This window comes from Lycium barbarum, chromosome 11 (assembly GCF_019175385.1).
Source record: "Lycium barbarum isolate Lr01 chromosome 11, ASM1917538v2, whole genome shotgun sequence".
Lineage (NCBI taxonomy): Eukaryota > Viridiplantae > Streptophyta > Magnoliopsida > Solanales > Solanaceae > Lycium > Lycium barbarum.
Window position 1 is genome coordinate 12,446,735 of NC_083347.1, and position 24,792 is coordinate 12,471,526.

At 34.5% G+C, this 24,792-nt stretch overlaps 4 protein-coding genes across 4 annotated transcripts; 1 reads left to right on the forward strand and 3 right to left on the reverse strand.

Moving 5' to 3' along the window:
* Positions 1–2,133: 2,133 nt before the first annotated feature.
* Positions 2,134–10,620, forward strand: LOC132617220 (phosphoenolpyruvate carboxylase, housekeeping isozyme-like). The gene is made up of 10 exons (XM_060332180.1): positions 2,134–2,642; positions 4,599–4,990; positions 5,238–5,322; positions 6,193–6,415; positions 6,903–7,006; positions 7,119–7,206; positions 7,373–7,527; positions 8,052–9,050; positions 9,301–9,687; positions 10,227–10,620. The coding sequence occupies exons 1-10, from the start codon at positions 2,478–2,480 to the stop codon at positions 10,521–10,523; spliced, it is 2,895 nt and encodes a 964-aa protein (XP_060188163.1). The 5' UTR covers positions 2,134–2,477; the 3' UTR covers positions 10,524–10,620.
* Positions 10,621–12,754: 2,134 nt separating this feature from the next.
* Positions 12,755–19,309, reverse strand: LOC132617556 (protein CONSERVED ONLY IN THE GREEN LINEAGE 160, chloroplastic-like). Its single transcript, XM_060332578.1, has 10 exons — positions 18,830–19,309; positions 17,750–17,799; positions 17,593–17,668; positions 17,408–17,503; positions 17,225–17,305; positions 17,033–17,124; positions 16,264–16,359; positions 13,769–13,837; positions 13,251–13,433; positions 12,755–13,040 (listed from the first exon to the last, which is right to left on the reverse strand). The coding sequence occupies exons 1-9, from the start codon at positions 19,121–19,123 to the stop codon at positions 13,295–13,297; spliced, it is 993 nt and encodes a 330-aa protein (XP_060188561.1). The 5' UTR covers positions 19,124–19,309; the 3' UTR covers positions 12,755–13,040; positions 13,251–13,294.
* A 2,120-nt stretch (positions 19,310–21,429) lies between these two features.
* Positions 21,430–22,002, reverse strand: LOC132619438 (protein AGENET DOMAIN (AGD)-CONTAINING P1-like). The gene has a single exon (XM_060334344.1). The coding sequence runs from the start codon at positions 22,000–22,002 to the stop codon at positions 21,430–21,432; it is 573 nt and encodes a 190-aa protein (XP_060190327.1).
* Positions 22,003–23,018: 1,016 nt separating this feature from the next.
* Positions 23,019–23,906, reverse strand: LOC132617230 (protein AGENET DOMAIN (AGD)-CONTAINING P1-like). Its single transcript, XM_060332189.1, has one exon. The coding sequence runs from the start codon at positions 23,671–23,673 to the stop codon at positions 23,254–23,256; it is 420 nt and encodes a 139-aa protein (XP_060188172.1). The 5' UTR covers positions 23,674–23,906; the 3' UTR covers positions 23,019–23,253.
* Positions 23,907–24,792: the final 886 nt, after the last annotated feature.

A 24,792-nucleotide genomic window follows, 5' to 3' on the forward strand; every position in this document is an offset into this window, starting at 1 on the left:
TCAGTATTTATATTGAGAACAATGTATTGAATAAGTATTATTTACTGTGATAAATGAAGTGGATCTATTTAGTTATTTTATATTTTAAATTTATTTAAAAATGTGAATGTATTTTTTTAGATTTCTTTCTTTTAATGGTTTTTGGTTGTATTGTCTAATTATTTTTCATTTCTTTTTCTTCAGATTGTATATAGACGTTTTTTTATAATTCTTCGGGTTGTTAACTCAACGATGGAGTACTCGACTTTAAGTGCGGCTAGTGTCTTTTGTGCACATGAATAAAGTGAGGGATTCGTTCATAATAAAATTTGAAAGACCACGATTGATCCTGAAAGGGCATGAATGGTGTATCAACGGAAAGTTATGAGAGTTTTATAAAAATAGCTACATGTTTGTTTAGAAGTACTGAAAGTGATAATAAACAAATAGTATGCATGGTGAAAAAGTGTTAATAAACACTTATTGGTCTCTAACCATCTTATTATCTTATAACACTATAACATAGACCAAAAGTGTTTATCAACACTTTTTCACCATGCATACTAATTGTTTATTATCACTTTCAGTACTTCTAAACAAACATGTAGCTATTTTTTTTTTTTTTTTTTATAAAATCAACGTCAGCACTTAAAAATATTTTTCAAACACTTAATATTTATCATCTGTTTTTAATGAACAAATTCAAACGGGTTCTAATTCTATCAACTAAATGAGTGAAAATCAGTTGTTGCTTAAACTGTTTGGCCACGATTCTTAATTTCGGAAGGTGGCACAATTTGATTTGATTTTCGCTGAATCAACCGCTATTACTAATAATTTACCATGTAAAGATTTATGTAAAATTTATCATTTATTTTTTTCCTATAAATAAATATAATAATACAACGTCCAATAAAATAGGAAAAATAAGCTTTTGCCGTCATAAAAGCTTTTGTTAATTGGACATTCACATTCTCTATTAATTTCTTATCAGTTAATATTAATTTGTTTGTTCAAAATGGTACAAAATATCTCTAACTATGCGACTGATGTATTTTTCTTAAATCATTTTACAAGGTCATAAAGCAGATCAAAGGTCTTTGATTTACATTTTGGGTGTGTTTGGTAGGGAGGAAAACATTTTTCTGTTATCCAATTTTTTCATGTTTTGTAGGTTAAAATGTTTTGGGAAATATTTTCTTTAGGAAAATAAGTTTTATAAGTGATATTCTAAATTTATTGACTCTTCCGCATCTGTCCAGTGCCCCCGAACCCCCACTCCCCACCCCATATCACTAGTTTTTTTTTTTTTTTGCTACATCCCATATAACTACATCTGAGACAATATGTTTTACTTACTTACTAAATACTAGAAAATAAATAAGAAACAAACTTATTTTTTTCCACAAAAGCATCTTTTTGGAAAACATTTTTCTTTATTGCAAACACACCCTCTGTGAAAGAGGAAGAAAAAAAAATCCAAGCCATTGATTGACATCCAACATTATCTTTATTTACTAAAAAGATAGAATAAAATCTAAAATCTTTGTCACCAAATCTCAAAAATTACAAAGTTCAATTAGTCAAACGTTTTGCAGAGAACATATTACGGCCAAGCGATACGGAAGATAAAAAGGAGATTATATTATGCCAATAATTTTGGAACAACACCTCTTGAAAGGCATATAAGTAATTAAACAAATAGTAATACTCTCTCCGTTCCAATTTAAATGTCTTACTTGACTAACCATAAAATTAAAAAAATAAAGAATGATTTTTGAATCTTATGATTTTAAATTAAATATATATATAATGTATTAAAATATCCTTTGAATGTTTGAATTATCAACTTACTAAATATAAAAAAAAATACTTTTTTTATGATAGATCAGAAAAAGAAAATAAGATACTTAAATTGAAACTAAATGAACCATAAATAAAAAGAACTTGGAATAAAAAACTTTTAATTAAGATAAAACTACATAAATGCGAATTAAATTACATGAAAAAGATAATACCATGGAATATTCCACCACTTATAGGAATCTAAAAATTCTTTTGATATTCCATATTCAACAGACACCAGTAATAATGGGACATTGACTTCTAGTTACATCTTTCCACTCTGTTCTTCACATAATCACATCTCCTTCTATATAAAGCTATAAGCAAAATCCCAAATCCTCTGCAACTTTGCTTCAAATCACTTCTCTAATTTTTATTTTCTCTAAAATAATATTTTCTTTTTTTCCTATTCCTTTCTAGATTTTTCCTTCACGGACATAACGAGAATACCCATAATTATTCATCATTAAACTATACTTTAATTGGTGAATGTTTTCAGTTAATGCTAAAACAATCAAGACCCATTTTTCTCCGTGATAGTTGGTGGAAGAATCCGTGACGTTTTAGTACTTAATTTTTTTTTTCTACTTTACCAAGAAAAGTCTAGAAGAAATAGTAGATAAAAAAAGAGTGTTTTTTTTTTTCTTCCGAAGATGAGTAAGAAACTTGAGAAAATGGCTTCAATTGATGCACAATTGAGGCTATTAGCACCAGCTAAAGTGTCTGAGGATGATAAGCTTGTGGAATATGATGCTTTGTTGCTTGACAGGTTTCTTGATATTTTGCAAGATTTGCATGGAGAGGATATTCGAGAAACGGTATTTTACTTTTTAGTTAGTTTGTTTTTGTGTTTTTTTTTTAGATTCTGGTAAACCCCTTTGTTGTGTTTCTTGATAATTTGTGGTTTGAATGGAGTATGCTAATTATACATTTTGCTTAATTTTGTTATGCTTGGTTAATTTCGTGTTTATCAACTTCTGTTGAACCCCTTTGTTTTGTATCTTTATAATTTGTGGTTTAGATGCAGGATGGTAATTATACATTTTGCTTGATTTTGTTGGAACTTAGTTTAGTTTTGTGTTTTTAACTTCTTTACTGCGTTTTGTTTTTATGATTATGTGGATTAGTCAAAAAGACTTGTAATTTCTTCATGATTTGTGGTTTCAATGGAGTATGCTAATTATACATTTTGCTTAATTTTGTTATGCTTGGTTAATTTCGTGTTTATCAACTTCTGTTGAACCCCTTTGTTTTGTATCTTTATAATTTGTGGTTTAGATGCAGGATGGTAATTATACATTTTGCTTGATTTTGTTGGAACTTAGTTTAGTTTTGTGTTTTTAACTTCTTTACTGCGTTTTGTTTTTATGATTATGTGGATTAGTCAAAAAGACTTGTAATTTCTTCATGATTTGTGGTTTCAATGCATATAGCTAGTTATACATTTTGCTTGGTTTTGTTGGTACTTAGTTTAATTTCGTGTTAATCGACTTGTGTTTAACTTCTGTACTGCGGTTGTTTTGATGGTTATGTGGATTAGTCAGAAAGACTGGTAATTTCTTCATAATTTATGATGTGAATGCATTATGCTGATTATGCATTATTATTAATTTTGTTTGTGTAGTTAGATTAATTTCGTGTTTATCAACTTCTTTACTGCGTTTGTTTTGATGGTTATGTGGATTACTCAAAAACACTTGTAATTTCTTATAATCTGTGGTTTGAATGCATATTTCTAGTTATACACTTTGCTTAATTTTGTTAGTTTAATGTTTATCAACTTCTGTTCAACTTCTTTACTGTGTTTGGATTAGTCAAAAAGACTGGTAATTTCTTTCATAATTTGTGGTTTGAATGCAGTATGCCAATTATACATTATGCTTAATTTTGTTGGTACTTGGTTTAGTTTCGTGTTTATCGACTTGTGTTCAACTTCTTTCTTGAATTTGTTTTGATGGTTATGTGGATTAGTCAAAAAGACTTGTAATTTCTTCATAATGTATGGCTTGAATGCATATTGCTAGTTATACATTATGCTTAATTTTGTTGGTACTTATTTTAATTTCGTGAATGCCAACTCCATTACTGCAATTCCATTGATGTGTATGTGGAGTAGAAAAGAGTGGTGCTTCATTCATATTTTCTGGTGTGAATGTGTTAGACCAGTTTCCATTATATGTAGTTTTGTCAGTTCTTATTTTGCATTAATGTCAAACTCCTTTTTTTTGCTATTTTTGATGTTTATGCAGTGTGTGTGGAAAAGACTGGTACTTTATTAATATTGTGATATGGATACACTAGGTTAATCTTCATTATGCTTGGTTTTGTTAGTCCTTTGACTAGTTTACAGCATATAATTTTTTTTTGAGTTGGCTGTTCTTTCAAATCAGGGACTACGTTCTTTTTCGATATGCAATGCGACTTTCCTTATGAGAAGAGGGAAAGATTTAATTCTATCCACCTTGTTCCTTGTCTATTATGCTCTGATTTGGCATTGCCTGTTCTTCTATTGACTATTAAGTTAGTTTTAGCTTTCGGAAACTGACCAGTTCCTTTGGGGCCGGGGTAGTGCTCACATCTCCTTTAACGTTTTACTCTATCAAAGAATGTTTAGCTGGGAACGTGAGTCAAAGTTTTGACTTTCAAGTGTTGCATGCTGTTTTATCTTTGCAAAGGCTCAAGAAATTGTAGGTCCTGTGATCTTAGTCAATACAAAATATTAGCGATTTCTGGTAAAAGTGGATGGTACTTACAGTGGTGCTACATTGTGCTAGGTTCAAGAGTGTTATGAACTTTCCGCTGAATACGAAGGGAAGCATGACCCAAAGAAGTTGGAAGAGCTTGGGCAAATGCTTACCAGTTTAGATGCTGGAGATTCCATTGTAGTCACCAAAGCCTTTTCTAACATGCTTAACTTGGCAAACCTTGCCGAAGAGGTTCAGATAGCTTACAGACGAAGAAGTAAGCTAAAAAAGCGTGATTTTTCGGATGAGGCTTCTGCACCAACTGAATCAGACATTGAAGAGACCCTTAGGAAGCTCGTCGGACAGCTAAACAAATCACCCCTAGAAGTTTTTGATGCTTTGAAGAACCAGACTGTGGATTTGGTGCTCACAGCACATCCTACTCAGTCTGTTCGTAGGTCTTTGCTTCAAAAGCATGCAAGGTTTGTTACTATTACTGAAATTAACCAAAAATGAGTGGTGATATAATTGCATGGCACAAGCCCCATATTTGTAGGTTACCTAACTATAAGTCTATTTCTAAAGATGTAAAAAGAAGATGAAAGGAAAGGAGACAGTACTTTCTGTTCGGTTCATCTATATTTCTATCTAGAGAGCATCTCTTTTTTTATCCATTTACTAAATCTTAACTGGACAAGATAAAATTCTCATTTCCCACTTGCTGTCCAGGATTCGTGATAATTTGACGCAGTTGTACGCTAAAGATATTACTCCTGATGATAAGCAGGAGCTAGACGAGGCTCTACAAAGAGAGGTATGAGGTTCAAAATGTTGATTCTGTTGTCGTCTTCCTCTCTTTTTATCATGCTGATTGCTGATTCCCTTCATTTCATTAAGGGAGTACTTTTAAGTTAAAAAAAGTCTTAACCTTTTTTGTTATATGAAGTTAGTGTACAAAAATGTTGTTTAGTCAACTTGTGCCAAGGTAAAATGGATGTGAGGAATGCTTGTACAGATAACTTATTTTCTGTACACTTTTGAGAACGGTGCTTTAGTAAATTTCTGCTGGTTGTAGAGTATTCTTTTAGTGCTTTTTCACTCCCCTGGTGCATAAATATTGATATTGGGGCTTTGCTCTCTTTCCTTTTTCATGTAAGGCAAAGATGATATATTAAGCTGATAACAAAACTCGGATAGGCAGATTATTGGCATGCAGTGAGAAATATAGGTTGAATTGTTAAGGAAAGCTAGTCCTTTCAGGGACCATATCTTAGCTTTTAATTGGGAAGAAACAGATTTCACCTCTGTAGAGGTGTTTAAGCTGGTAAATTACCTTTTTTTGTGCAATTTTTAAAGATTGTAAGCTGTTAAGGCACATAAAAGCAAAGTTCCTTAAAGGGGTAAAAATTAAGAAGAACTAAAGTACCTGCATTAGTTGTAAGAAAGCTAGCTGGCAGGTATGTAGGTTTAAAAGAAATGAATAAATAAGGAGAGAATACGCTAAAGGACGCTAACCAGGTGTCAGAACTATTTGATTTCTAGATTTTTGCAAATTACTTTTTGCCCCTTCAACACGATTTTGGGTGTTAAGCATTGCTGGGATACCGTAGAAGTCCTCACTCCTCTGCATAAAGAATATCAATAATTATAAACACCTGTGACTCTGCTCTTTCGCTGCATACAGATACAAGCAGCCTTTCGCACAGATGAAATCAGGAGGACTCCACCAACTCCACAAGATGAGATGAGGGCAGGGATGAGTTACTTCCATGAGACAATATGGAAAGGGGTGCCGAAATTCCTACGCCGTGTTGACACTGCTTTGAAGAATATTGGAATAAATGAACGTGTTCCCTACAATGCCCCTCTCATTCAGTTTTCTTCTTGGATGGGTGGTGATCGAGATGGTATGGTTTTTCTTTACAAGTAGCATTGTCTTTTTTTTTTTTTTTTTCCTTTGGTTCTCTTTCTTTGAAAGTCATATTAAGCACATATTAAAGGGAACTAACTCTGATACAAGCGGAACTTATGGTTGATTAAGATGGTTCAGTTTATTGAAATTCTCAAAGGTCAACGAGTTCGGTGTATCCTTAAACAAAATCCATGGCTCATATTTTGCAAATCTAACCATTGAGGGACAAAAATTATGATGATTTTTTAGTGGGAGTGCAACTCATTCACGATTTCATATTATCTGAAACATCATATCTAGATGGTAAAGTGGTACTTTTAAAGCTTTACAGTATGCAGTTAGAACAGTGGAAGCATCTTGCTTTTGATTCTCGAGTGACATGAGAAAATATTCTCCCTGAAGCTCCATGTAATTGCATATCAAGTTTGAATAAGGTTTGAAGGCTTTTGTAAAGGCATCTATGATTTTTGATGTGCATGCAGGCAACCCTAGAGTAACCCCTGAAGTGACAAGAGATGTGTGCTTATTGGCTAGAATGATGGCTGCAAAACTGTATTTCGCTCAGATTGAGGATCTTATGTTTGAGGTAACAAATTGGTACACTGGATGTTGTTACTTGCACTTTGCCCCTGATCCTGTAACAGTTACTTGGCTTTAACAATTTTTTGTATTGCCCCGTCTTATTTTGCCTATGGCAGCTTTCAATGTGGCGATGCAATGATGAGCTCCGTGCGCGTGCAGAAGAACTTCATAGGACATCCAAAAGAGACGCAAAACACTACATTGGTATTTACCTCCGTTCTTTCTTTGTTCTGCTACCAGACTTGTTTTCTGAAAGTGTAATATTACTCATAGAACTTTATAATTAATATTGTTGCTAATATTCAATAGTCTTTGTCCTTCTTACCCCTGTGACTACTAACTGCTCTTCTTGCTTAATTTACTAATACAGAATTTTGGAAGCAAATTCCATCGAATGAGCCCTACCGTGTTCTTCTTGCTGATGTGAGAGATAAGTTATATAATACACGGGAACGCGCTCGTCAGTTACTAGCCAATGGGTTCTCTGATGTTCCTGAGGAGTCAACATTCACAAATGTTGAACAGGTGTCCTTCACAAACTCTTTTTATTTCTGCTCACCTCATTAATATCTAAAACTTGTTAGCCGGCTTCCAAATTTACCAATGCTGAAGAGATTATTTTCTATTTCTAATATGTGTGTCGATGATATTTTTTCTAGGATTCTATGTGTGATTTCTAATTATTTTTAATTGAAGGTGGATTCGGCTGTCTAAGTAGCAAACTGAGACAGTCTGCTCACTAAATGTTCAAAGACAGAAGAAAATAGTTTCTGTAAGATAATAAGGAAACGAACTCTAGCAAACTTTTGAAATTCTTGTTCGACAATATTCATCTTGCTTTAAAACAAAGTTTTAGCATGCGGCAACACCGAATCTGTGAGCCCAGTTCTACTGGTTATTTTGGGATTTTGTATATAACCAACCAAGATAGCATGGTTCTTATTTCTCAAATGTTTAGACATATTTCATGGAACTTAGATCTGCTAATATGCATGCCAATTTCTGTATGATTTGAATATGTGAAAAAGATGGTTGTCCTTATCTTGCAGTTTCTGGAACCTCTGGAGCTGTGCTATAGATCTTTATGCGCTTGTGGTGACAGACCAATTGCAGATGGCAGCCTTCTTGATTTTCTAAGACAAGTTTCCACCTTTGGTCTCTCGCTTGTGAGACTTGATATCCGGCAAGAGTCAGATAGGCACACTGATGTTCTAGATGCTATAACAAAGCACCTGGGTATTGGATCCTATAAAGAATGGTCTGAGAAGCAGAGACAGGAATGGCTCTTGTCGGAACTAAGTGGAAAGCGTCCACTTTTTGGACCTGATCTCCCTAAAACTGATGAAATTGCTGATGTTTTGGATACCTTTAATGTCATTGCTGAACTTCCCTCCGATAACTTTGGTGCTTATATAATTTCAATGGCCACTGCTCCCTCTGATGTGCTTGCGGTTGAGCTTTTGCAGCGTGAGTGTCATGTAAAAAATCCATTGAGGGTTGTTCCATTGTTTGAAAAGCTTGCTGATCTTGAGTCTGCACCTGCTGCTGTTGCTCGGTTGTTCTCCATAGATTGGTACAGAAACCGTATCAATGGGAAACAAGAAGTGATGATTGGGTATTCTGATTCGGGTAAGGATGCTGGCCGACTATCTGCAGCTTGGCAATTGTACAAGGCTCAAGAGGAACTTGTAAAGGTGGCAAAAGAATTTGGAGTAAAGCTAACTATGTTTCATGGCCGAGGAGGGACTGTTGGACGGGGAGGGGGTCCCACCCACCTTGCTATATTATCACAACCCCCCGACACAGTCCATGGTTCACTTCGTGTGACTGTTCAAGGTGAAGTTATTGAACAATCATTTGGGGAGGAACACTTGTGCTTTAGAACTCTTCAGCGTTTCACAGCAGCTACACTTGAGCATGGAATGAACCCCCCTGTGGCTCCGAAGCCAGAGTGGCGCGCCCTATTGGATGAGATGGCTGTTATCGCTACGAAAGATTATCGGTCTTTAGTGTTCCAGGATCCACGATTTGTTGAATATTTCCGCCTTGTAAGTATATTCAAGATACTTCTTAAGTTGATTTGAACTGCTTTTAGATGACTCTTAACGGATCACTTAAAAAGAGGTAAAAGAGAAAAGAACATTCAGAAAGCAAAGGAAGGACATAAAGCGGTCAGTTTCTATTAATCGGTCAAAACAGACATGGATGGTGTTTACATTTCAGACATTGATGACTTATTTGCCTTCAGCCCGATGCCTATGAAACTGAACTTTCTTTTTCTGTTTGTCGAAAATGCAGGCAACCCCAGAATTAGAATATGGTCGCATGAATATTGGAAGTCGCCCGGCAAAAAGGAAGCCAAGTGGTGGGATTGAGTCTCTTCGAGCAATTCCATGGATCTTTGCATGGACTCAGACGAGGTTTCATCTCCCAGTATGGCTTGGCTTTGGGGCCGCATTCAAGCATGTTATTGAGAAGGACATCAGAAATCTGCAAATGCTCAAGGATATGTACAATGGATGGGCATTCTTTAGAGTGACACTTGACTTGATTGAAATGGTCTTTGCTAAGGGTGACCCTGGCATTGCTGCATTGTATGATAAGCTTTTAGTATCCGAAGATCTCTGGCCACTTGGAGAACGCTTGAGATCCAAATATGAAGAAACAAAAGGCTTTCTCCTTCAGGTACATAAATCTCATATTAATTGATACCCGTCCCAATTTATGTGTCTCATTTTTTTTTTTTCAGTCAATCCTAAAAAGAATGTCATCTTTCTGTATTTAAAAACAATTTACTTAAAATACTCATTTTACCAAATGAGGTAGATTTCTAACCACACAAATATCTAAGAGCCTGTTTGGATTGGCTTATAAGTTGCTGAAAACAGCTTATAAGCTATTTTCAGCTTTTTTGAGTGTTTGGTTGGCCAGCTTAAAGTCATTTTGTGCTTAAAATAAGCCCAAAAATAATAATTAGGCCCATTTGTCTTAGCTTATCTAAAGCAGCTTATAAGCTGCTTTTTTTAAGCCCATCCAAACAGGCTCTAAGACTTGTTTTAGACCTCAAGTTTCAAAAGGCTTCCCCCCTTTTCCTTAAACTCCGTGTTCGTGAACTGGGAAGAAGGATTTATGTATTATTACCATCATGTTCTTACCCTGTCACCAGAAAGTTCACATTTTTGGATTCTTGAAATGTCTTCTTTTAATCATGCTGCTTGTTTTAGGTTGCTGGACACAAGGATCTTTTGGAAGGAGATCCATACTTGAGGCAAAGACTCAAACTTCGCGATTCTTACATTACGACCCTCAATGTTTGCCAAGCATACACATTGAAGCGAATTCGAGACCCCAGCTTCAACGTGAATGTGGGGCCGCATCTAGACAAGGATCTTATGGAATCAAACAAACCAGCTGCTGAATTAGTGAAACTGAATCCTACGAGTGAATATGCTCCTGGCCTGGAAGACACCCTTATCTTGACAATGAAAGGTATTGCTGCTGGGATGCAGAACACTGGTTAAGGCTAAGGTTTCAACCTATTATGTATGTAGAATAAGTGATGCTGTCTTAACTTATATAAATATTTCTATTATAATAATGATGAGATGTTTGTGAAGAGTTTTTGGTTTCTGATTCACCACTATTTTTGAATATGATGCATGTAGTTGTTAAAGACTACTAATGAAAAAGTAATCGGAACGTTCTGCAACTGTTCTGCCTAGCTAGTTTACTCATTACTGCAATTTAAGCCTCAGTCGATCAAGAAGAGTGTAATTTCAAAAAAGCACTTTCTCTAAATGGGGTAAAAGATCTTGGAATCATAGGTCTCTAACTTAAAAGATGGATATATCACTCAAAGGGTGCGGCGTGGTAGTCAATGAAATGAGTTGAGAATCATGAAATTTCATAATCAAATTCTATCCGAAGCAAAAACACTAGGTGATTTTTTTTATTTGTTCAAGCCCTGATGAACAGGGTTTTCTGATACTTGTGTTGGTAAGAGATAGTAGATACTTCATGGAATTAATTGTGTTAGTTGAGGTGTACGCAAATTCATTTATATTAGAGATGCAAATTATAATCAGTATAACTTAATTATTGACAAAATTATGAATTTTTCTTCTTAATCTTGTACGGAGATACAGATATAAGTGCATATGATGCTCCTTATCCTAATGAAAATAAGATCTCATTTTTTCTGCTCCAAATACATTTTTTTCAAACAAGAAAAAAGCAGTCACCCATAATGGATGAGGATGGTCAGTTGACAGTCGTCAACCAAGTAATAAACTCGATACTTTCCATAGAATAAAAATATTTATTTATTAGTGAGGCCGATGTGGGATATATGTATAAATTTCGCATTGACAGACGATGAAACATAACTAAGAGCACATACGGATAAGCTTATTAGTTATGGCTTATAAATAATAATTTATGGTTTTTAGCTTATTTTTATTACTTTGATTTAAAAATAAGTGTTAAAAGCATTTTTTAATTTTACTTAAATACTACAAAAGGAATAAAAAACCCAATATAAAATATCATTTCTAGAACCACAGGATGTGACTAGTTACCTAATGCTTCAAAATTTAATGTTGGTTCATTGGAACCATATAAAGCAACACCTAAAACTCCATTTAAGAGAAAATCATAAACCACCGCCGGGGACAAAATAAATTTTGTAGCTGAGTGCAGACGTTTCTTTCCTCCGCACGTGACTAGAAGTAAATTAGCATGAATTAATTCAAAAATGCTTAAAAGCTATTTTCACTTAAAAACACCTAAAATAAGCCAAAGCAGGCTCGAAGAAGCTCCAAAATGTTACAATTTTCAAATATTCCAAATAACAGAATTCTTGATAATAGTTCATTAATTTGTCAAAAATCACCTTAAGGTTCTCTTTTCTTCAAATATTTCAATTGACAATAAAAAATATAGTTAAGCAATTTACACGAGGATATCGCAGAGAAACCAAAAAATAACATTCGAGTTCCCCGCAATTTCAATTGTTTGGTGTTCCAATCGCAGAGATAAAGCAGTATAGATGTTCTAGCCGATCTTTCGAATCCATGTTAAACTCTAACAAAAAATAGATGTTTGAGAACATGTGCAATCGTTTTTCTAAAATTTGAACCAAAAGTGTCTAATAGGGAACACTTTATTATGTGTTCAGGTGCTCAATTGAAACAAGTCGTAGTTGAGTGTATAAATGAAATGTACTGACAAGATTAAGGGGTTGTTGATGTATTAAAACCAAGGGGTTATTGATGTATTAAAACCAAATTTTAAACTTCTATTATTGTACACTATATGACATTCTTTTTTTTTTTTACCAAACATCATAAATAAATAAATAAAATATACAATGAATAGCGAAAACTAGCGACAAGTAAATGGGATTTTATCATGTGCAGAGAATACTTTTCTCATTGGAAAAAAAATCATCTTTTCGGTTTCAAAGAACATACTCCAGATTCTAGAAGGTACAAGGAAATTTTCAAATTTTTAGCGAGTAAAAATTAAAGTCCATACTCCTTATCCTAATGAAAATAAGATAATTTTCATGTGATACAAAAAACATTTAAATAAGAAAAAGTTCACTCGCCCACATTGGGGACGAGCAACACCATGCGAAGGACGTACTTCTCCAATTAATAAGAGATTTGTTTACTTAGTGAAGGTCGATGTGGGACACTTAAAAGTGCTAATTGTTGACTTGCATTTGTAAAAAGTGACACACAGCGAAACATAATTAAGAAGCTCCAGTACTTTACTATTTCCAAATATTTAAAGTAACAGAACTGCTGACAATTGTACATTAATTTGCCATTATCACCTTCAATTGACAGTTAAAAATATAGTTGGAAGAATTTAATTTGCCATTTTCTTTGAGTTGCTCAATCCGTATTTTCTGTGATAAATTGAGAAATCAAGTTATAGACATTTGACTTCCTCAATCACCGTATTGAGAAATAAACCAGTATAGACGTTGTAGCTGATCTTTTGAATCCAAGATCTTCCAGAATTTTTTGCCTCTGCAACAAGAAATATGGAGTATGAGAAAAAGGGCGAACACAAAGCAAACTTGAAAGAAGGGACGAATGATTTTCATTATTCATTGTGACTGAAGAAGCTCGATACTCAGATGGAACATGAAAATTTAAACACGTTTATTCAATCTACATTCATGGTAATCTGAAATAAAGATAAAAAGTTTTGGATGGGACACTCAAGTCGAAGCATACCTGCTATTTTACCAGATGTGGATGGGAAATCATAAAAACTGGAGCTAAGCTTGTGTCTTATTTCCAATAATTGATACACCTTCCTCGATTGCTTGGACAAAAGTTGCAATCTTGTAAGTGAAAAATCCCACCAGTATTGGTATCAACTCGAGGTGCATGAATCCATATTCTGGGACAAGGATCCTGGAAAAGAAACCAGTAAAGCATTAATACTTGCTCTACAACAATGAACGAGAGGAAGTTGGCGGATATCTGTTCAATTTCTAAGCTTACTAAACCAAAAGGTGAGATCTGCATCTTGAAAATGAGGTTAAGAGAGGAAGTTCAAGCCCCTTAAAATAGCCTCAACTTCTTTGACCATGCAGAATGCATATAAACTTGTACTACCAATTGGAGTTTTCAGAAAATAAACAAGAGGTTCTAAGAAGTTTGCACTGAATCAAGAAGAGAAGTTTTAATTAACAGTTAATCTCGACATACATATTTTTGGTCAATATGGTTATAGTGGTACATCTTACCCATTCCACCGGTTAAAAATCATGACCAAAGCAACAGGAACCAATAGCCTTGGCTGCCCAACAGCTGCCCTGCAAGTAAAAGCTTCTGGTAAGCTACGCTTCTTAGTCTTAAACAACAGCATCATTTACCATGCAAGCCTTTGGTTTCTATTTAGGGCTGTGGGTTAATAACTTCCAATCCTGGAATGATGAAACAGGCAATTTGCAAGGAACCACTATTTGAGTTACCATGTAAACTCCAATTTGAGAATGACGATATTAATTTAACTGTGACAAAGTGCTAACAGATTCTCCATAAACATTTATCCAAAATGAATTTGGACTGTAGGATTGTCGCACATTCAAAATGCATAGGGAAATTGGGCTTCCTATTTCAACATGCATCAGTCGCCTCCTTCAAGACAAGTGCCATACATGTAATACAAAGAAACAAGTGATGCTAAGGTTTGAGGTAATACAATAACCAAAAGAGTCAGACCACACAAGTTATCCATTGTAAATTCTTTTCTTCATCTTCAATTGACTAACGTTTTTCTTATTTTTAGGTAAGAAATGAGGTTGTACAAAACATGAAGCATAGAAGTTTATACTCTCTGGTTTAATGTAGGATGAACAATGTAAATGATATGGATACACTATTAGACTTCATGGAATCCTTGTGTCGGTAAAAGGAGTACAGGTCCCCTTTGTACATCTTTGCACTTTCTTACAACAACAACAACAACAACAACCCCGTGAAATCCCACAACGTGGGGTCTGGGGAGGGTAGAGTGTACGCAGACCTTACTCCTACCAAGGTAGGATGGCTGTTTCCGAGAGACCCTCGACTCAATAAAAACATAAAAAGAGGTCAGATACGGCTAAGAGATTCAAAGCGATATGGAAATGAAGTAACGCAAGCGACACAGATGACATAGAATAATCAAAGCACAGGAAATAACAGATAATAGCATAATAGCATAAATTAGAGCACAAGAAATTATACTACGATAATGCGACTATTAATAAGGCAGGGTAATGAGACTATCTACTAGCCTTCTACCCTAATATGGGTCCTCCAAACCCTCCTATCTAAGGTCGTGTCCTCGGTAAGCTGTAACTGCGCCATGTCGTGTCTAATTACCTCTCCCCAATACTTCTTTGGCCTACCCCTACCTCGTCTGAAACCATCCATGGCCAACCTCTCACACCTCCGCACTGGGGCATCCGTGTCTCTCCTCTTCACATGCCCAAACCATCTCAATCTCGCTTCTCGCATCTTGTCTTCCACCGAGGCCACTCCCACCTTGTCCCGAATATCCTCATTCCTAATCCTGTCACTCCTGGTGTGGCCACACATCCATCTCAACATTCTCATCTCAGCAACTTTCATCTTTTGAACGTGAGAAACCTTAACTGGCCAACACTCCGCCCCATACAACATAGTCGGTCTAACCACCGCTTTGTAGAACTTTCCCTTAAGTTGTGGTGGCACCTTCTTGTCACATAGCACTCCGGAAGCAAGCCTCCATTTCATCCACCCTGCCCCAATACGATGTGTGACATCATCGTCAATCTCCCCGCTGCCTTGCATAATAGACCCAAGATACTTGAAACTACTTTTCTTCTGGATGACTTGGGTACCAAGCCTCACTTCCAAGCCGGCCTCCTGAGGTGCTTCACTAAACTTACACTCTAAGTACTCTGTCTTGGTCCTACTCAGCTTAAACCCTTTAGACTCCAGAGTTTGTCTCCAATCCTCCAGCTTAGCGTTAACTCCGCTACGAGTCTCATCGATCAGGACATCTTTGCACTTTCTTAATGCAATATAAATTACTACCAAAACTTTTACACTTACCTTTCAAATTTCAAATTTGACAAAGTTTTTATTCCTTATTGAATGTTTCCATATTCATTTACGACCTGCTGAAACAAGATTAGTTTCATAAGCTCTTTTAGATAGTTTGTGTTGCAAAAGGACAGCTTATTTTGAACCACCAACCTAATGCAGGGCATAGTACCAAGGTAAACACCGTGCAGAACTATTCAAAAATGATACAATTCCAATTAGAATGCAAATATTTCTGGTGGTTCCCTGACCTATCAATGGACAAAACACATCTAGCGTGAAATAGCTTGATCCCAGTCCTTTTCTTCTTTGTATTTATTTTTCTACTTTTATTCTTTTTCATCTTCTCATGTATTTTATTGATTATCTTGCCCCAAGGTGACAAGGAGAGAACGTTGCAAGGAAAGGAAGAGAAACCAGAAAGCGTACAAGACAAACTCGCTTTTTTGATTTTACCCTCGAGTCAGGACTCTTATGCCCTTTATTACTAGGGTATTCTTAACATGCTGATCGAGACATAGAAATCAGAATATTTCAGTTTCTTAAACAAAATCACCAATATGTGGAACTGGCTATGATGAAAAATAGCGCAAAGCCAACTTAAAATACAAGCAACATGCATAGAGGGATCCCTTTGGCTAAAGATCTAGAAACATCAAAGGCGTACTTGATAAGTGCTCTGGGTCCATCTGACTGCATAGAATCCACACTGTTTCCAAGCATACGCATGTACATCAACGAACCAATAAACCCTGCACCGTAACTGCAAAAATGAAAATACGACAGTTCATTAACACCGCAATTTATCTAAGCAAAGAGAAGCTAAAAACGTCCAGGCTCGATAGAGGACATTGAAAGAACACTAGCAGCTTAAGATATTTCAGTCAAAGAATATTCCATACATTTCATCAGTTATCACAAATGTCATTTTCAGAAGAAATAAGCAAATTAAGACTACCTTCATCCAGAAATTTTACCAAACTGACAACCTTAAGGGACCAATATATTAATTGGAGGAAAGATCTGTGTTAAATAGGGGCCATGTCCCAACAACAACAACAACATACCCAGTGTAGTCCCACAAGTGGGGTCTGGGGAGGGTAGGAGACACACAGACCTTACCCCTACCTTTGTGGGGTAGAGAGGCTGTTTCTGATAGACTCTTGGCTCAAAAGAGAAGCTTTCGAAGCAGAAGCAGGGAAACTATGACAGGAAATTAGCAAGATATAAAGCAAATGAAACAACAGATAGTACCACACATTGGAGAAGAAGAAACTACGCAATTACTAACTACTACTACTACTACTACTAATTGGAGCAGGGGAGACGAGGCTAGCCCCCCGCCTCTCCCATATAATAGTTAAATCAAACATGAGTATATCTAAAGTAGACGCCTAAATGAATTAAAGAATGCAGTAAGTCCTATAATGGATTACCTCAATGCTATTTCAGGAGAATAAGAGATATAAGCTGAAACCACACCAATACCACCGATTCCAACTGTGAGAAGCTGCAATTTATTCTTTAACTGTGACGAAGAAAAAAAATGAAACAATCAAAAGGGTGAACTGAAAAGTCAACATATCTCAACAAAGAATGATTTATGTTAAATAAACGCAAACAAGTACCTTAAGATACTGTTCCCTTGACTGAGCAGCCAAAACCCTTGGATCCCCTTGAGGGCGTTTTAATTCCCTCAACATCACGTCCTGTGTGATCGAAAAGTTCAGAATTACAACTTAGAGAAGGATATTTCTCTATTTTATAAAGGAGAGACATAAGTGAACTAATTGCAAGTTCCGACGACGTACACTGCCCCCAGTTGCAGCCTTGGCAGCTTTACCCCACTTCTCCTGCTCGCGTCGTGTTGGTGCTGGCCGCCATTTTTGAGATGTAGTAAAACGAGCCTGAAAATCAGTTTAGTTTCCAACATTGCTAGTAGAATAGGTTAATGCTTAAAATTGCTGAAGGCAAGTGTTTTAAAGTTACTACATACTCGAGTATTTTCGACTTCTGGTTCTAGAACAGCTTCTGAAGGGGTTGTTAGCTCCTTGGTCAAGTCAACTTCCAAACTGCATTCTCCATATGCAATTAAATTTAAGAAGAAAACAGAAATTATAAATCTCTAGAAGAAAAGAAGAAAAAGATCACACCTGTCAAGACTCATGACTCTGTTTAAGCTAAGAAATCCTGATGGCTTTTCCTGTTAAACATATCAAGTCACAAGCTTATTGGCAACCATTGTAAAAATAAAAATAGTATTAAGCAACATGCATATGTTCTCACCACCATATAATGTAACAACTACTTCTTTTGTTCTTCATCCTAGAGTACTACACAGATAGAACACATTCCCGTGCAAGTAAGTTTCTGTTCAATCCTCCCAGTTTATGTGACCTTATTTCCTTTTTAGTCCATTCCACAAAGAATGACCTCTTTCTAAATTGGAAATAATTTAACTTAAACTCCTATTTTACCCTTAAAGAAAAGCTTTTATAGCCTATTTGTTATGGCATTTTTAAGATCAGAAGTTTCAAGAATCTAATAATCACGCAAATGTTATGGCATGTTTAAGATCACAAGTTTCAAAAGTCTTCCTTTCTTCAACTCCATGCCTAGTTAAATAGGTTCACAGAAAGAGTAACAATTACCCCCTGTCCCAAAATACTTGTCATGTTTTGCTTCTTGACAGTTAATTTGACTAATCTTCGGAGCTAAATTGGAGTAAATTAATTCAATATTTTAGAATTAAAATGTAGAAATTCACTAAGTTGCGATTATTCTAATATCAATATGGTGCAAAAATACTTCTTAAAATGTTGATCAAAGTTCATGTAGTTGACTCTAGAGAAGCAAAATGTGACAATTATTTTGGGACGGAAGGAGTTTAAAAAGGAGAGGAAACCATGGCATGACCAAGATGGTTAATTGCCCATCCTGAAAACCAGGATATACACCAATAAAGAGAAACCTACCAAATTAAAGATACATTTCATCACAAAACATATTAACTGAACTCAGTAACAATACAACAGAGAATAGTCCATAGAACCAACAATCCAAAAGTTGAACACTTTAAAAACTTTGTTGCTCCAAGAACAATAGGTGAGATAACTTGCCACAACAGTTTCTATTTTTTTTTCTTTCAAATTCTAAAAAAGATGCAATCTTTTGTGAACTAGAACAACTCAAAAGATGAATGTATAGTGATGACAATTAGTTAAAAATTATACCTTTACAGGAGTAGAAGGTGCATTTTCTTGAGGGTCTTGAATATACTTTTTCATACGACCCATAAATTCTTTGTTCCATATATAATCATCAGATGTAAGAGGATCCACATCCTCACCCCAGTACTTCCTTAGCTTAGTTGTGGTAGTTGGTGGGTCCCCACTTGACAATTTTACAGGTTTAACAACCTTGTTTTGTGTTGGAATTGATAATGGGGTTGTGTTATTTGCAGAATCTTGATTTATGGGTGTGGCTGTTGAGGTTACTGAGAGATAGCAGTAGTTTAGAACTGCCATTTTGTTCAAAAAAAAAAAAAAATCTGGGTGATGGAGTGATGTGGTTGTGTTTCTTGGACTTACAGACAGGAAAAATAAATATCTTAGTGCCAATTGGATTTGCCAAACGATAGGGGTGGACCTGGTTGCTGATAACAGTGAGTTCCTTTTTATTGTTTGGTCATGAGAAAGTTTGATCGGATATTTCTGAAAATGGAAACAAAAATACAGGTGGAAAAAGAAATTTGTATTACTCCCTCCCACTAGTCCAAAATAATTGATATTTCAGATTCTTTTTCTCAAATTTGCGTCTTACACATTCTTGAATCGATGTACAAATTTAATCATAGTTATGTCAAACCTAAATAGAAAAGAAAAGCATAATTAATGGTATATTTTAGTCAAAATCCCTCCTAATTTGTAGGAATAATTAAATTCCTTAATTCATGTGCTCAAGTCTAACATTATTTTTTTTTGCGGATTTTCCTTCTTTTGGGTAGTCTTTAATTTTTGTCCTTCGCTTAAAAAGGTGGCCCAAAATACTCTGAGGTCTTGAGTTCGAACCCCCGCTCAGTAAAAAAAAATAAAAGTCTCGCAAGGCAAGGCTTTACAAAAAAATTGTCTTATACGGCAGATTTTGGTTACTTTTCCTTAAGGCATAACTAAAAGTTTACCTTACAAGGGAAAGTTTGTCATATCCAGCAGATTTTTAGTTATGCCTTAAGGCTAAGTCTGCCGCATAAGACAGACTTTTTGCAAAGCCTTACCTTGCGATTTTTTTTTATGACTAAGCCAGGGTTCGAACCCAGAACCTCGAGGTATTTTAGGCGAAGGGGAAAAATTAAAGACCACCCCCGATGAAGGGCAATGTGCAAATTGTCCCAAGTCTAAAACATTCAATTATTTTGGACTAGAGAAAGTTTGCGAATTGCCTTTCTTTGGGGGTGGTCTTTAACTTTTGCCCCTCAAATTGGTGGTCTTTAATTTTTGCCCTTCACCTAAAACCCGTGGGTTCCGAGTTCGAACTCCCGCTCAATCAAAAATTTTAAAAAAATTCACAAGGCAAAGTTTAAATTTCGCTCTGCCTCCTCCGGTAGACTTTTAGTTATGCTTAACTAAAAGTCTGGGGCAGACTTTACCTTGAGGCATATATATATATTTATTTATTTTTACTTTTCAAGGCAAACTTTTAGTTATGCCTTAAGGAAAAGTTTTGCCTTATGGGGCATACTTTTAGTTATGCCTTAACTAAAAGTGTGCTCCATAAGACATAACTAAAAGTATGCCTCATAAGACGAAACTTTTCCTTAAGCATAACTAAAAGTTTGCCTTATAAGGCAAAATCTATGCCTTAAGGAAAAATTCTGCCTTATGGGGCATACTTTTGGTTATGCCTTAACTAAAAGTCTGTCCCATAAGGCATAACTAAACTATGTCTTAAGGAAAAGTTCTGCCTTATGGGACAACTTTTTAGTTATGCCAGATCCAGCATAACTTTAGTTTTCCTTAAGGAGGGTATGCCGGATCCGGCATACACGCCCCCAGCCCTGCCTTGCGAAATTATTTTTTTATTTTATGCCTGAGCAGGGGTTCGAACCCAAAACATCAGGTATTAACCCACCTTTCCTAGCGAAGGGCAAAACTTAAAGACCACAAATATGAGGGATAAAATTTAAAGACCACAAATATGAGGGGCAAAAATTTAAAGACCACCCCAAAAGAAGGGCAATCCGAGCAAAAAAATGGAGAAAGTATAAAGGTAACAATGGGTTATGTTAAGAACTTTTATAGATACGGCAACTGATTATGAAATATAATTATTAATTAATAATGCATTTGACATTCAATAGGATAAGCAAGAGATTAATTTTCCTTTTATCTTTTAATTTATTGTTTAAAGAAAGCATTATAAGGGAGATATGTTCTACAAAAGTTATATATTCTAATAATCATTTAATAATAATTGCAATAACTACTGAAGATTCACTCATCAGAAGTGATGACAGTGATAGAATCGTCAATTTGATTTTTGGGAAGCTTCTTCACGCCGGTGAATAATTAGCAAGAAACTATGTGGTACTTTCTAGTATTATTAATGAAAGTATCCTTTCTAGCTACCAAAAAAAAAAAACTTTACACCGTTTGCTATTAATGTATGAAGATGAAAAACAAAACTTTAAGTTCTAAATAGTACTAATACTTCATATTCACAAGTCACAACTACATCATATCTGAATAATTCTGAAAAAAAAAAAATTAACACATCAAACAGTACTAATTAATGTGGAATACTACTATAAACATTACAAAGTAAAATCTAAACAACACTAAACAATAACATTGTTGTATTTTTCAAGAAAGTACTTCTCCAAATTATACACCAGTTGCTCTTTCGAAGAAATCCATTGGCCATCAACCCAATCTTGATGAGCTCTCAAGTCACTTTCATCATATTCACATTCAACCCCAAAGGTATCAAAGTACACATAATACTTAGTTCCAATCTTGCCAGTTATTATGCCAACCCACCATCCATCATTGTCAAAAGCATCAACTTGATCAAACAAGCTAAACACATTAGCCGTAATCCTAGGTGGCACTGGACGAAGTTCAGAGAGTGTAACCAACTCTTTCAATGGACCAGAAAGGTCATCTTTTAATAGGGTTTTATACTGTATGATATAGTCTTTTTTGAATGGTTGCGATATTACAATTGCCTCATAATAAGAATCAAGAAATCCATCTTCTTTACTAGCAACTTCAACATGATCGCCCTTACGGAAGAACCCTATATCTTTAGAGTTTTGTGATTGTTTCTTGAATGTTGTAGTAGTTGATTTGATTACTTTTGGATACGCTATTCTTGAGTGTTGTTTCTTTAATGCTACGAGTGGAGCCATAACTGAAGTAGAAAGATTGATTTTGAGTTGAATGTTAAGAGTGAAGAAATATGAGACTTAACGAGTGAGATTTATAGGAACAAATTAACGCTGGTTTCCTACATTGATAAGGAGTGGGATTGTTCTCTAATAAGTTTCCTAATTTTCCTAATTTTGTATCCTTGAATGACAAGGAATAGGTTTTCTTTTAGTATTTCCTTATTTTTTTCTGTTGGTTAATTTATTTTAACTTCTGGTTTTTTTTTTATGCTTTACTTTTATTTCCTTATTTTTTTTCTTCTGTTGGTTAATTTATTTTACTTTCCTAATTTACTAAGGAATGGAGTTGAATTGGCCGGCAAGTAATTAACTACTTGTAGCTAACCCTAAATAGCATAATATATTCTAGAGTTTTGATGGTGCTTTTTGAGGTGTAACTTTTAAGTATTAAATTTGGTATCTAGTAGGAGACAATTTTTTTATCTTGGTTTTTAGAATTTGATGGAGTTTTTTTGGTGTTTATAATTAAAGAAATAACTTTACAAAATTATCATGTGTATTATTTTGAAAGCTCTTATATATAAAAATAAAAATCTCTTGTTTTTAAAAAATAATATAAAATTAGAAACAAATTTGTAAAGAGTTACAAATCTAATTTACTTTAACAAGGAGAACAAAAAGAATAGAGAATGGTTCATCTCGTGAGAGAGGTGAAGTGCTGACTTAAAAAGGAAAAACACACTCGCACACAACACATATAGTGAATATTGTATTTGTTACTGATTTTTTTTTTTTTTTTAAGAATAATTAGTTGTTTAGTTCTTGTAAAAAATTAATACTTTAGTTTTTAGTTGTAGTAGAAGTCTAAGCCTTGTTAATGTGACTATTTATATTTATATGATTGACAAAATTCAAGAGATGCATTTTCATTCATATTTTCGATCTTAATGCTTGCCTCTCTCTTGAGAAAAATCCTAACCAACATAGTCCGAAAAGAAACAAGAAAAGGAAATTAACAAGACATGACAAAAAAAATAAAAAAAAATTGAGCTTATGTATACTTGGGGGTTGGATGAGTTTTATGTACACCTTCATATCTGAATAATCTCAAGAAAATAATAACACATATCAAACAGCAAATTAAATAAGCAACTACAAGTTATAAAACAAGTTTCGAGTACTACATGCCCACTCAAGAAATCCCCAAAACAGAAAGAGAGTCAAATAGACATAGAACTCGGTAGTCTTTTGCAATAAAGTACAACTGATTATTTAATCACACTTTACAATCTCTTTTGAACAAATCCATTTCCCATCAATCCAATCTTGATGAATTCTCAAATCTCTTATATAATAACCACATTCAACCTCACTAGTTTCAAAATATACAAACCACGTAGCTCCAATCTTACCAGTAATTTTGCCAACCCACCATCCATCATTGTCAAAAGCATCAACTTGATCATGCAAGTTAAACTCACTCACTGGAATCTCAGGTGGCACTGGCCGGAGTTCATTGAGGGTAACAAACTCTGTCAAGGGACCAGAGTAGTCATCTTTCAATAGGGTTTTATACTGCACAATATAATCTTTCTTGAGAGGTTGGCACACCACAATTGCCTCATAATAAGAACCTAGAAATCCATCTTCTTTGCTTGCTACTTCAACAAGATCGCCCCTGCAGAACCCCATCTTCAAAAAAATATTGTGTTTTTTGATAGAATGATAAGAAGGAAATATTTGAAAAAAGCAATAATTTTGGGGTGATTCTTGAATGGCAAGGACAGGTTTTTGGTTGCTGGTTCCGTGATTTTAGCTCTGCGATATTAACTTTGGGTATTGATGATTCAGGCATCAATAGTCAAAAGTAGAAGAGATAGGGTCGAAAACACTCCCCAATTATCCTTTTTTTTTTTTTTTTTTTTAATTTCATATCTAAATTATCAAAAGGTTGAGAAAACTATTTGAACTATTACTATCTAATTTGTAAAACACACATCAAATTATTCTTGAATGACATGTGATTTACACTCTCCATTTTATATAAAAATGTTGTCAAATGTTGTCTACGTGGATAAATAATATCACAATGGCACTTACATGGAAATTAAAAAACAAACTATTTATTTTAAAAAACAAACTGAAAAACAATAATTTTTGTAAAAAAATATCAAAAATTATAGAAAATATAAAAAATAGTTTAAAAAATGGAAAAGTTTTTTTTTTTTTTAAATAAGAAAACTAATTATTTAGTTTTCACATTTAAAAAAAAATCAACTTTTCCATGTTTTAAATCATTTTTTTCTTCTAATTTTCTAATTTTTTTTGATATTTTTAAACAAAAATTATTATTATTTTCATTTTTTAAAAAAAAAAAAATATTATTTTTTAATTTCCATGTAGGTGCTACCATAGCATTACTTATGCCATGTGGATAATTTTTTTGAGAAAATTTCAGCTTCACTTGCTTTTTGGAGAGTGAGTTCACACATTTAATTCAGGTATGAAATTAAAAAAAAAAGTGATAGTAGATTATGCAATTACTTTTTTGAGTTTTCTACCTGAACTATCAGGTGCTAGAGTTTCCTATCTAAACGTTTACCAATTAGTTTGCAAAACACACCTCAACTATCTGTTGTTCACTTTTTCTATCTGAATTATCACTAACTAGTTTGCAAAATATACCTCATTACTTGTGCTAGTAGACGATAACAAATGTGTGAACTCACTCTCCAAAACTAATTAGTAAACATTTAGGTAGGAAACTCTCACAAAGGTGATACTTAAGATGTGTTTTTGACCATTATCTCT